This window comes from Heterodontus francisci, chromosome 10 (assembly GCF_036365525.1).
Source record: "Heterodontus francisci isolate sHetFra1 chromosome 10, sHetFra1.hap1, whole genome shotgun sequence".
In the NCBI taxonomy this organism is placed as follows: domain Eukaryota; kingdom Metazoa; phylum Chordata; class Chondrichthyes; order Heterodontiformes; family Heterodontidae; genus Heterodontus; species Heterodontus francisci.
The window spans coordinates 76,152,423-76,166,482 of record NC_090380.1 but is presented as its reverse complement, the minus strand read 5'-3'; the positions used below and the strand labels follow the sequence as shown (position 1 = coordinate 76,166,482).

The following is a 14,060-nucleotide window of genomic DNA, read 5'->3' as shown; positions in this document are numbered from 1 at the left end:
TGGGGCTGGAAAAGCTGTGGCACCTGGGACTGCCGAAGTATGTAGTCGCTGTGGCTACTTCCTGGGAACCGTGCACACACCTGAAGGATCCAATTTCGATGGTCACAGACCAGTTGAACATTGAGCGATTGAAAACCCTTTCTGTTGATGAAAGTCATTGACCGCATGTGTGCAGTCGATGACACCTTGCACCTGTGGGAATTCAGCGATGCACCAAAACTCAATAAACCTCTCCACCTGACAGTCTGGATCGATGAGGTAATGCACATAGTCGCCGGCACTCTTGTACATGACACTGGTCACCTCCTTGGTACACCGATGGACTGCAGATTGGGAAATCCCACACATATCTTCAGTGGATTCCTGGAAAGACCCAGAGGTGTAAAAGTTGAGAACCATGGTGATCTTCAGTGCCACTGGTATTGGGTGGCCACCAACTCCCATGGGTATCAGTTCGTCCTCCCTGGAGAGGCGCAATCTTCGCTGATACCGCTCAGACATCTGGAGATAGTTCAACCTCAGATGGTAGACTCTCTGGAGATAGCCTCTTCTGCACGCAGGAGGTTGTTGGAGCGTCCCTCTGCACCCTTCTCTGGTATACCTGCTCCAAGGCTGACCCCCTTGCTGGTCTGGAGGTTGCTGATGTGCACCCCCTCGGTGCCTCAACCTCCCTCTCTCAGCTGCTCCTGCTCTTCAACAGGGGCCCCATAACCTGGGTGGATGAGGACAATGGCTAAGGGCCTCTCTCTCAGTCCAAGGTCTGCTATCCAGATGGACCCTCTCCTTCAATGAATTGTTCCTTTGGAGCAAGTGCCACTGCCCCAAAAGCAGCAAGCCCCACAGTGCTGATACCTTTCCCCCCACCTTCTTCCGTCGTTTGGCAATGCCCTCTGGTGCACCACCCTCCCTGGCATGGCATGCTGGCTCTCTCGATGGCTCACTGAGAGAGACAGCACTGAGTTCCCGATTCCTTGACACCTCCTTTAACTGCTTTAACCAGACGAGGCACTGAAGCACTAGCAGTAAAATCAGAAATGCACCATAAAATTCCAATTAATTGGCCTTTTAAATACCTTAATTTCTCACTCACCACATCCATTAAGGCTGCTGTCAGTAATATCCGGAAGCGTGGTAAAGATGTCGGACTTCCAGCTCAACATGTTCTGCACAGATTTTACATCCATATCCCCCCACCACCCCCACCCCCCCATACACCTCTGAACACGATCCAAGTGACTCCATTAAATTCAGCCCTCTGTCTCAATTTCTGTTTAAAACTTATTTCATAGAATCATAGAATGGGACAGAACATAGGAGGAGGCCATTTTGCTCAGGAAGAGCTATTCAATCAAAGAGCTAACCAATTAGTCCCACTTCCCTGCCCTTTTCTCATAGCCCGGCCAAGTCAAGTATTAATCCAGTTCCATTTTGAAAGTTATTTATTAATTTATTTAGAGATACAGCACTGAAACAGGCCCTCCGGCCCACCGAGTCTGTGCCAACCAACAACCACCCATTTATACTAATCCTGCATTAATCCCATATTCCCTACCACATCCCCACTATTCTCCTACCATCTACCTACACTAGGGCCAATTTACCTATCAACCTGCAAGTCTTTGGCTTATTATTATTATTGAATCTGCTTCCACCACCCTTTCAGGCAGTGCATTCCAGGTTGTAACAACTCGTGTAATAAATGTTCTCCTCATCTCACCTCTGGTTCTTTTGCCAATTACTTGCAATCTGTGTCCTCTGGTTAATGACCCAACTGTCACTGTAAATGGTTTCTCCTTATTTACTCTATCAAAACCCTTCATGATTTTGAATGAGTCTAATAAATCTCTCGTTGACCTTTTCTGCTCTAAGGAGAACAACCCAGCTTCTCTAGTCTCTCTTTGTAACTGAAGTCCTGCATCCCTCATACCATCTGGTACATCTCGAAGGCATTGACATCTTTCCTAAAATGCGGTGCCCAGAATTGGACACAAAACTTCAGCTGGGGCCTTAGAAGTAATTTATAAACTTTAGCTTAACTTCCTTGCTTTTGTACTTTTGCCTCTGTATATAAAACCAAGGATTCCATTTTTTTAAATAGCATTCTCAACTTATCCTGCCACCTCTAAAAATTTATGTACATACAACCTCAGATATCTCTGTTCACGTACCTCTTTAAAATTGTACCATTATGTTTATATTGCCTCTCCTCATTCTTCTGATCAAAATGCATCTTCACTGCGTTAAATTTCATCTGCCATATGTCCATTTCACCCATCTGTCTATGTCCTCCTTAAGTCTATTACTATCCTCGTCACCATTTACTACATTTCTGAGATTCATGTCATTGCAAACTTTGAAATTATGCCCTGTATGCCCAATTTCAGGTTATTAATATATATCAAAAACAGCAATGGTCCTAATACTGATCCCTAGAGGACACCACTGTATACTTTCTGCCAAAAAACAACTGTTCACCTATACTTTCTACTTCTGTCCCTTAACCAATTTCGTATCCACCCAGCCACTGCCTCTTTAATCCCATGGGCTTTAATTTTTGAAATTCCATACACACATTAACTGTACTACCCTCATCAACCCTTTCCATTCCTTCATCAAAGAACTCAATAAAGTTAAAAGTTGTTTGAAGGTTTTCATGAGAGCGGTAACATTGAATGAGATAATTTTTATGGATTTTACAACAGGTGAATTTGCTCTAAAAAAGGCAGTTGTTTCCTTAAAAAATGTTCTTAGAAGAACTAACAAGCCTCAACACTTTGAAGTGTAGAGAAATAACTGTAACAGGTGGAAACAATGGGTCTATATGTGGCGGAGAATGGGCATGTGGGCTGGATCTTGCTGCTGATAGATCATTACATGTTCTTGTTGCTATTGCTCGGCTAATTGCATTCTGTGATAGGTCGGTACAGGCAGTTGTTCTTGCTGCTGATTGGTCAGCTATTGCTCGTGGTAAGTCAATACACAAGTATTGTTGGTCAAAGGTGTTTTTCCGCAGAAACTGTTCCACGAAGGATAGGTAGTACGGCACGGTCCAACTGCATGGAGCGTTCCGCTGCAATGTGACCAGGCCCATCTTTCGCAACACTGGGGACAGATAGAACCTCAGCATGTAGTGACACTTGGAGTTTGCGTACTGGAGGTCTACACACAGCTTGATGCAGCCGCACACGAAGGTGGACATCAGGATTAGGGCCACGTTGGGTACATTTTTCCTGCCCTTATCCAGAGGTTTGAACATCGTGTCCCTCCAGACATGGTCCATTTTAGATCCCCAGATGAAGCAGAAAATGGCTCGGGTGACCGCCACAGTGCAGGAGTGGTGTATGAGCCAGACCTGCGCCACGTACAGCAACAACGTGAGTGCCTCACACCTGATGACCAGGTTCTTACCCACAATGGAGAGAGATCGCTGCCCCCAAATGCTCAACTTTTGTTGTACCTTCGCTCCTCCCAGGTTTTGGTGCACGCCCCAGCCCTTCCAAACCATATCTCCTGCACCTTCAGGTAGTCAGACCTGACGGTGAAGGGGACAAAGGATCAGTCAGCCCAATTCCCAAAGAACATGGCCTTGCTCTTGCCATGGTTAACTTTGGCTCCCGAGGCCAGTTCGAACTGGTCGTAGATGCTCATCAGTCTGCGCACAGACAGCGGACCCGAGCAAAAAACGACAACTGCACAGAATGTCCTCAAGGCCCTACGGGAAAAGGAGACGGTGGATCCTGTCGGATGGTTCCCCGAGCAGACCGCCAAAGTCATTTGGCGGAATGCCTCATCACCAGAACTTTCAAACAAGCACCAAGATGTAGCTTGGCTGGTGGTGAGAAGAGCCCTCCCCGTCAGATCCTTCTTGCACACCCGAAGTCTCGCCCCCTCGGCACAATGCCCCCGTGGTGGCTGTGGTGGAGAAGAGACGGTTGCCCACCTCCTCCTGGAATGTGGCTTTGCAAAGCAGGTGTGGAAAGAGATGCAGTGGTTTTTGTCGAGGTTCATCCCAAGCAGCTCTGTAACACAGGAGTCTGTGCTCTATGGGCTGTTCCCAGGGATGCACACCAAGACAAACATCAACTGCTGCTGGAGGACTATCAATTCGGTGAAAGACGCCCTTTGGTCTGCCCGAAACTTGCTGGTCTTCCAGCGCAAAGAGTTGTCCACGACCGAATGTTGCAGACTGGCACATTCCAAGGTCCAGGACTACGTGCTGAGGGACGCACTAAAGCTTGGGGCAGCCGCAGCAAAGGCTCAATGGGGAAAGACCACAGTGTAAGGTCCCCCCACCAAGCTGAACGGAGGGGCTGGATCCATGGGAAACCCCTCGAACTGTATCGGAAAAATTTTCATTTGCTGTAAAATGTAAAAATGTTAATGGCATGACAAATGAAATGGAAGGGTTGTGAGGCAACTCCTGATTGTATTGAAGGAAACTGATCACCTTTGCACTGTTTGTATTTTTTGACTTGATGCTGTTTTAAACTGTTTGGGAATGCATTTTTTACAGATTTTTATGAATAAAGTATATTTTTGAAAAAAAAATACACAAGTATTGTTCTTTCTGGGTATGTTAGCTGCAGAGCAGGTGGTTAATGTGTTTCTTCAGTAAGTGTAGTGAGCTATCTACCACTGATAAGCAGGCTAGTGTGGTGCTGATAGATCTCCATTGCCTCCCTAACGCGTCTTGCATGCCAGTTTGGAGTTGGAACATTCAATGCGGTGATTATTGAGTTGAGCGTGCTTGACTTGTCCCATTTACAGTATATGAAACAGGTTTGGTTGAAGAAGGTTGGCCGTTTAAACTAAGCACCTTGGGACATGAAAGGCTCTATAGAAATGCACTAGAGGCTCATGTGCAGTAAACTCGGCTGTTGACACGCTGTCATGACTCACTCCAGATTACCAAACCCACAACCAGCAGACAAACAGTGTTGTCGAGCGACAAAAAAGAACACCCTTTCAAAAAAAATTCTCCTGAGAGTCTGGTGAGGAGAAAAGGAAATATTCCACAGATAGCTGAGCTCAGCACCAATATTCCCAAACCACTCCCTGGGCTTTTACTCAATAAAGGGGAATTCTCAGAAGATGACAGAAATTACAGCACACAACTTAAAAAGGTTTGGTGTCTAGTCTGTAGGCTGTGACCTGTTTCTCCAATGTAGCCGAGTCCGCAGTCCTATGGTATGTTGTAAATTTTTCTCCCCTTCCCCCCCGAAGAAAATAAATATTCTCTTTTATTTACTCACATCAGAACCCTTCATGAATTAAAAAACTCCATTCGCTCCAGTGAAATGGTCCCAATGTTTCTTCATAAACTATATCAGACAGAAGTTCAGACTCAAAAAAATAGACAGTTCAGATAAACTGGGAGGGAGTGAGGTTGGTTCAGACACAAGGCTGGGAATTTTAACTAAAAACAAAATGTGCTGGAAATACTGAGCAGGTCTGGCAGCATCTGTGGAGAGAGAAACAGAGTTAACGTTTCAAGTCAGTAACCTTTTCATCAGAACTGGGAATTTTAAGTTGTGTGCTGTAATTTCTATCATCTTCTGAGAATTCCCCGTTATTGAGGAAAAAGCCCAGGGAGTGGTTTGGGAATGTGGGTGCTGAGCTCAGCTATCTATGGAATCTTTCCTTGTCTCCTCACCAGACTCTCGGGGGAAAAAGTTTTAAAGTGTGCGCTTTTTTTGTCGCTTGACAACATTGTTTGCCTTTGTTCCATGACCTTTTGGTCAGCTATGTGGCCTTGTCCAATCTACACCTTCTCCTTTGTTATCTCTTGCCCCACCTCACTTGCTTATAATAAAAGTAAAATACTGCGGATGCTGGAAATCTGAAACAAAAACAAGAAATGCTGGAATCACTGCTTCTCTTTCTGTCACTCAGCAGGTCTGGCAGCATCTGTGGAAAGAGAAGCAGAGTTCCAGCATTTCTTGTTTTTGTTTCAGATTTCCAGCATTTCTTGTCACTTGCTTATAACCTGTGGCATTTTTAATATTTGTCAGTTGCGAAGAAGGGTCACTGACCCAAAACGTTAACTCTGCTTCTCTTTCCACATGAGTGGTTCCAGCATTTCTTGTTTTTATAACACCGTTGATCTGCTGGTTGCGGGTTTGGTAATCTGGAGTGAGTCATGACAGCGTGACAACAGCCAGGTTTACTGCACATGAGCATTTCTATAGCGCCTTTCATGTCCCAAAGTGCTTACTTTAAACGGCCAACCTTCAAATTATGCAATGTACTTCGGAGTATTCGAAATTAAAAATCATTTCAGTCAAATTATTAACTGAAACACAAACTTGCCTAATTTCTGAGACGGTGCCTCAAACCTGGTCGGCCACCGTCCTGAATGAAAAAAAATTGGTAGCAACTAAGTGATTGAAGGGCAAACAGGGAATGAATATTTCAGATAGAGTTGAATCACTGATTATTTTGAAGATGTATTTAATTTTTGGTCACAAATTAATCGAGATTATAACATGTCTGGTTTGTTTTCTTTTATAATTTTGCACATGAGGTGCCTGGTGAGACAATAGCAATCTTAATGTCGCCCCTATGAGAGATTGGAATATGCGGTGAGTGGGCGGAGACTCCGGGATCGCTATAATCGGCGGCTACATTGTAGCAAACGCAGATACTTGGTGACCAGTAGCGAGAGTGCAGGATGAGCGGGCAAATACTTTGTGGAGGCACTAGCAATGAGAAATCTGCTACCCCGGAGATTCAGCAGCTTGCCGATTCCGTGAGTATGATCTTTGCAGAAACAATGACTCGTTTGCAAAAAAAAAATCTCCATGAACAGCAGATTTTATACAACATCTTTAATGTAAAAAGAAAACACCTTTATCAGCTGTGAGGAAAATTTGAAGCCGATCCCAGTAAGCCGAGTAAACAAACTTTTGTTTAGAGTCAGAATTTAGGGAAGAGAGGAAAGTGATGAATTTAGAGAAGGAATTTCAAATAGTAGGATCCAGTTGACTAAAGCATAACTACCAGTGGGCGGGAGGGGAGGATTTGGGTGAGGTTGGAGTTGGCAACAGACAGCAAGTTACGGTGGCTAACGTTACAAGATGTACAGAGAGAGCAGCATTTCTGCTTTAGTTATTAAACTTCAAGCCTCCTCTCCTAATAAGGCAATAACTCCTACAAGGTCAGGTTTGTGAAATTAAAACAAAGTGCTGAAAAATACTCAGCAGGTCTAGTAGCATTTGCGGAGAGAGAAGCAAAGCTAACGTTTCAAGTCAGAACAAGTTTGCGATGTTGGGGAATTTTAATAAGCCTGAAATGCTGCGATCACCACCAGGCCAGTCAGTCTGAGGAGAAGAAATGTTAATGTTTTAGGTGTTACACAACACCAGTTGGTGTCTTTTTCTCTTACAGACCTAGTATTCCCATTATGTTAAAATTTTAGATTTCTTGTAGTTTTTTTTTCTGCTTTTGTAGTATAATCTAGTGAAAATGTGAGCATTATCTCCTGTTAAAGGGCTGTGACTGTTAAAATTTGAGAAAAGATTTGCCCATATAGACTGATTCTTAAACAACAATAACACATTTAAATTATGGTGGAGTTGGTAGAAATTAGAATAAAAATTGCATGTGGTGCCCACTGAAAGGAAAAGAAGGACTTGGCATTTATATAGTGCCTTTCATAACCCAAAGGATGTCCCGAAGTGATTCACACCCAAGTCCCAACCCAGGACTTGAACACACAAAGTGTAGCTACTGTTGTAATGTAGGAAATGTGGCAGCAAATTTGTGTACAGAAAGCTCCCATGAACAGCGATGTGTTAATGACCAGATAATCTGTTTTTGCAGTGTTGATTGAGAGATAAATATTGGCCAGGAAACCAAGGACTCTCCTGCTCTTCTTTGACATAGCACAATGAGATCTTTTACATTCACCTGAAAGGGCAGATGGGGCCTTGGTTTAAGGTCTCTACCAAAAGGTGGTACCTCTGACAGTACGGCACTGGAATGTCAACCTTGATTTTTTTTTTTGTATGCATCTTGCAATCCTGGATTGGGACTTGAACTCACAACCTTGTGACTCAGGCAAGTGTACTACCAGCTGAGCTATGACTGATACTGATCCCAGAAGCAACTGGTTAAAGGAATCCTGGCCAGTGACCCTTTGTATCCTGAAAGTTTGTTGTGAGCTGGTGCAAATGTAAGGCCAGGAAAACCTTATTCACACATGGGTGGCCCCTACTTAAAGGTGGCACACCACTGGCTGTCACAAGGAAGGATTGGCTTAACCAAACTGTATCTGAATGAATAGTTAAATCAGGGAAAATAAATTTCATTCCGTGTCCACTGGTCATAGAAGGCATCCAATGACTTAGTTGATAGTAAAAGTTCATAATGGAGGGCTGCTTCGGCATGAACAGTTTTCCCCCTTAAAAGGGCTTCTTCAATTCTCCTTTTAAACCAAAATAAATTAAAATGGTGCCCTTGGAATCCTACTCTTTGCCGCCTGAAAAGACATTCTGGAAATGACAATTGCTATTGGGTTGTGTTCTTGTCTGCCAAAAGGGCGTACTATTCTAGGATGGTCCTGGAATGCAAAGATAACCCATGTTTTTTTTTACTACAAACTGTCATCTTAAACCCCCCTGTCCTGTCTCCATCTCCCTCACCTCCAACACCTGCTTGGAGCTCATGGACTTCTTTGTCACTAAGATTGAGACCATCCAATCAGTTAAAGGTCTGCAAAGGAAACCCTACCGGACCCAGAAGTGCGACCCGACCCGAACCCGACAAATGTCATCGGGGTCAGGTAGCAGACCCATACGTCAGTACACAGGTGAAGGCCTGCTACCTGACCCAATCCCAACGGGACCCGACGTCGTGTCGGGTTTGGGTTGGGTCGCGCTTCCTGGTCTGGCATTTGGGCTCGGTCGGGTTTCCTTTGCACACCTTTACCTCACATTAGAAGGCTATCCAACAGGGCATTGCTGTGCTTTACAATCAGCTGCCTCTGCTACTTCCCTCCCTTCCCCTTGCTTACTGGGCCAAACTTCTCCTATGGTTCCCCCATCCTAGCTTTGAAATAATATCTTTCTCTCTCTAGTTGTTCTGCGAGCTGCCCTCATGCTCTCTCCAAGCTTGTTTTGTTCATGACTTCCCTTAACCCTATTTCCATGAAACTGCTGACCACCCAACTTCCCTTTCTGGCTCCCGTGTTAGCTGATAACGGTTCTCTCTTCTCAGGTAATGACCTCCTCTTTCAAATCTATCATCATCATCCTCTCCTCAGAAAAAACAAACCACTGCCTCATCTCCAACCTCCTTTCCTCCGAATGTGTTGTAGATTCACAAATCTTTCCCTACTTTCCTGGAAGTCTGTTTGAATCCTTCCAGGTTTCTGCCCCTGCCACAGTACTGAAACTGCTCTTATCAAAGTCACAAATGACACCCTGTGTGACTGATCAAGGCACACTACCCTCCTCATCCTTCTCGAGCTTTTGACAAGGTTGACTAGACTATCCTCCCACAAAATCCCTCCACTGTTGTCCAGCTGGGTGGGACTGTACTTGCCTGGTTCCATTCTTATCTAATCGATAAGACAATAAGACAGAATCACCTCCAGTGACTTCTTTTTCCACTTCCACAGTGTTACCTCTGTCCCCCTAGGATCTATCCTTGACTGCCTATCTCTCATCTGCAACAACATCATTTGAAAACACAGCATCAGTTTTCACAAGTACCCTGATGGCACCCAGCTCTACCTAACCACCAATGTCCAGTACTAGATGAGCAGAAATTCCCTCTGGTTAAATACTGGGAAGATTGAAACCGAAGCTATTGTCTTTGGTCCCCACAACAAATTCTGTTCCTTAGCCACCGATTCCATCCTTCTCCCTGGCAAATATTTGAGATTGAACCAAACTGTTCACAACATTGTCATATTAGACCCAAGATTAACTTCCGACCACATATTCGCACCAGAAGTAGAACTGTAACATTGCATGACTGCATCTCTGCTTCAGCTCATCTGCTGAAACCCTCATCTATGCCTTTGTTACCACTAGAATTGACTATTCCAACTCCTGGCTGGCCTCCCACATTCTACCCTCTGTAAACTTGAGATCATCCACAACTCTGTGTCCCGTGTCCTAACTCCCACCATGTCCCATTCACCCATTGCCCCTGTTCTCGCTGACCTATACTGGCTCCTGTTTAAGCAATGTTTCAATTTTTTTTTTCACTTTAAATTCTCATCCTTATTTTCAAATCCCTCCATGGCCTCGCCCTCCCTATCTCTAATCTCTAGCCCCATACCCTTTCAGATATCTGCACTTCTCTAATTCTGGCCTCTTGAGCATTCCTAATTTTAATCACTCCAGCATTGATGATCATGCCCCAGCTGCCAAGGCCCTAAGCTCTGGAATTCCCTTTGTAAACCTCTCTGCCTTTCTACTTCTCCATTAAGATGCCCCTTAAAACCTACCTCTGGCTGAATATGTCCTTATCTGACTGATTAGAGAGGGAGGAAAGGAGTAAAAGATTGCCCTACATTAGCTGCTGTTTTTCTGGAGAAGGAAGAGAATGTCTTGCAGTTAATTCCTCAACTCAGACTCTGTTGCCCATATCCTATAGTGTACCTAGTCCTGCCTCAGCCATTGCCCCATCCTAGGTGACCGACAATGGCTCCTGGCCTTATAATACCTCGTTCAAAAAACTAATCCTTGTGCTTAAGTTCTTTCATAGCCTCACCCTTCCCTATCTGTAACTTATCTAGTCCTGCATCGTCCTCCTTGAGCTCTCTATTCCTCTGGTCTCTTGTGCATCCCCTGTACTGACCTAGCAACTCCTTGTGCCCCACACTCCTGAAGTCCTTATCTAAACTAATTGCCTTTCCTTCCTCCTCTTCCTTTTAAAACCTGCCTTTTGGTTAAGTGGGTACATTTTTATTTCATTGACTTTTTTAAGTGCTTTGGGATATCTTGAAGTCATGAGAGACACTATTTGAATACATAGAGTTTTACAGCACAGAAACAGGCCCTTTGGCCCAACGTGCCTGCACTGTTTATCAAGCACCCGTCCTAACTAATTCAATTTCCCCACACTTGGCCCGTAGCCTTGTATGTTATGGCATAGAGTCATAGAGAGATACAGCACTGAAACAGGCTGTGCCGGCCATCAACCACCCATTTATACTAATCCTACATTAATCCCATATTCCCGACCACATTCCCACCTTCCCTCAATTCTCCTACCACCTACCTATACTAGGGGCAATTTACCTATCAACCTGCAAGTCTTTGGTTGTGGGAGGAAACCGGAGCTCCCAGCAGAAACCCACGCAGTCACTTGCAAACTCCGCGCAGGCAGTGCCCAGAACCGAACCCGGGTCGCTGGAGCTGTGAGGCTGTGGTGCTAACCACTGCGCCACCCAAGCATGTTAGCCTCTTTACTCTTAATATCTCCTCCTTTGGCTCTATCCATTTCTTGATTACACTCGTACATTATGGGACATTTTTATACATTAGAGGCACTCTATAAATGGAAATTGTTCTAAAGACCTTGAGTCCTTTTTATTTTGTTTTTCAGATGAAGCCTAAGATTGAAGAAGCAGCTGAAAAAAAATTTGATGTATTTGTTGTCAAATCCTTCAAGACTCAAATTGTGTCTGGAACCAACTATTTCATTAAAGTAAGTTTATTGTTCTGGGAGTTCAAATGTTTTGAAATGGTGTCTGTTATGAGCAAGTAACTAACACTCTCAGAATTATCTTGTGCAGGATGATTGGATACTTCTGTAGCCCATCAAACTGGATAGTTATCATTTTTGCCACAGACTCATTCTTTTTTCATATTTGAAGACTTTAATTTAAATCACTTAATGGTTTAACATTTACAGTAGCTTTATCCTTGAGAAAGCAAGGAGGGGTGTAGTCCCTTCTCCATTCCTACAATCAATGTGGCCGTTATTGTACTGTTTGAAGCTGAGATGGTGGTTTTGTTTGAATACCAAGATTGCTAGTGGCAGCTCAGTTGTTAGATTCTCAGTTGAGCAGCTTTCCCAAGTGTTTTATCCATCTGTATAAATGTTGTACAACAGCAAAATACTGCTGGAAATACTCAGGTCAGGCAGCAGCTGTGGAGAGTGAGAAAAGTTAACATTTCAGTCAGATGAAAGGTCACAACCTGAAATGTTAACTTTGTTTCTCTCCATAGATACCTGACATGCTATTTCCAGCATTTGCTTTTGTATATAAATGTCATCTCCTACATAGGTGTAAGTGATCACTGAATGAAAATTATGTTTTATTACCACTTAGTTCCAACGTCGACTTCTATTTCTAATTTGGGGAAATTGGGTGCAAAGCTTGGTTTACAGATTTAGCAGCTTTATGAAACCAGGGAGAGTAACTGCATTCAAGTAAGATAGTGACTAGGATGTTTATTGTATGACTGAAATTCTGGATACTGTTCATTTCTTGGAGTAATGATCCTAGGACAGATTGCATTGGTGCAACTGAAAACTAACTTGGAATGTCCTGCCTAGGATTTAATATTTTGACTGTAGCTTGAGAAAGCGCGCTTGGTCTGCACTAGCTTAACTTCTCTTTGTTTTTTAGATCCATGTTGGTGGCGATGACTACGTACATGCAAAAATATTTAAAGACCTCCCTTGTCGGGGAGGTACAGAGGTGACTGGCGTAAAGGCCAACAAATTACACAACGATGAATTAGACTATTTTTAAAAAACCTTGCTTTTAGTATGCAAGGGCAGAGCAAAAGCAGTTTCTTAACTTATGACTTTGTTACGGATGTTTGTGCCTTTTAAAATGCTAATTAAATTCCGTTTTAATTTTTTTCTTTTCCCCACCCTAAGCCCATTGCCAGCTGAGATAGTCACCAGTAAACTGATTTCTTTGTGTTCCTTTTCATAGTTTCAATGAATAGAAACTTTTTAGTTGTGATGGAAATGACATTTATTTCAAAGGTTACAGGAGTGTTTGGGAAATCAAATTAACTGATCCAGGAAAATGCATGGGTCCAAAGAGCCAGAAATTTTGATTGGCTAGCTGGTTTTGCTCCATCCTGGACTCTGAAGAAATTGTACTTTTAGGGGAAAGAGTACTGCAAAATGCTTTTTAATCATTCAATCCTAATGGAAATTATCATTTTTTTCTGGATAGTTTATCCATATGAAAACATAGGCAATTTTTGTACTAAATATTCTGTTTACTGAAGATTGTATGAAATAGGAAAATGCAAATATTTGCTTGTTTGGTTCATTCTGCATTGTAAGGAATTGTAATATGAATAAATATTCCTCTACATAATACACAAGCATGGTTGGAAATTAATACCTCTTCCTAAAGAATCCATAATATACTGTACAAACATACTTTCAGCTTGCTGTTGAGGAAGTGAAATCTTTAGGGGCAGGAAGGGATTTCGATAATGACCGATCTTTCCAATACATTGGAACAGTTATTCCCTTGTAGTAGCTGATCTATATCTTCTATAGAAATAGAAGTAAAAATAATTCTTAAAGTTCCCCCCCAAGTGGTTTAAACATTGCCATAGGCACTGATTGAAAATCTAATTGAATAAAGCTGGAGTTGATTTTTTAAAATCCAAGTGCTGGGCACATTGGTGCAATGGTTAGCACCGCAGCATCACAGCTCCAGCAACCCGCGTTCGGTTCTAGGTACTGCCTGTGTGGAGTTTGCAAGTTCTCCCTGTGACTGCATAGGTTTCCTCCCAAATGCCAAAGACTTGTGGGTTGATAGGTAAATTGGCCATTGTAAATTGCCCCTAGTGGCGGTAGGTGGTAGGAGAATTGAGGGAAGGAGGGGAGAGGGAAATGGGATAAATGTAGGATTAGCATATGTTGGTGGTTGATGGTCGGCACGGACTTGGTGGGCTGAAGGGCCTGTTTTGGTGCTGTATCTATGACTATTGTGAGAGGAAGAAAGTACACACTAACAGCCAGTGCTCCATTTTACATGACCATAAATGACAGTAATTATGAATGACAGTCTTTTGTACTGGCTCAAAGGCTCTAAGAATGGCTGCATAAATCTAGGATGACACTTC

At 43.3% G+C, this 14,060-nt stretch overlaps 1 protein-coding gene across 1 annotated transcript; it reads left to right on the top strand.

Annotated features, from left to right (window-relative positions):
• Window positions 1-6,624: 6,624 nt before the first annotated feature.
• Window positions 6,625-13,307, top strand: LOC137374547 (cystatin-B-like). Its single transcript, XM_068040820.1, has 3 exons — window positions 6,625-6,748; window positions 11,560-11,661; window positions 12,590-13,307. The coding sequence occupies exons 1-3, from the start codon at window positions 6,671-6,673 to the stop codon at window positions 12,713-12,715; spliced, it is 306 nt and encodes a 101-aa protein (XP_067896921.1). The 5' UTR covers window positions 6,625-6,670; the 3' UTR covers window positions 12,716-13,307.
• Window positions 13,308-14,060: the final 753 nt, after the last annotated feature.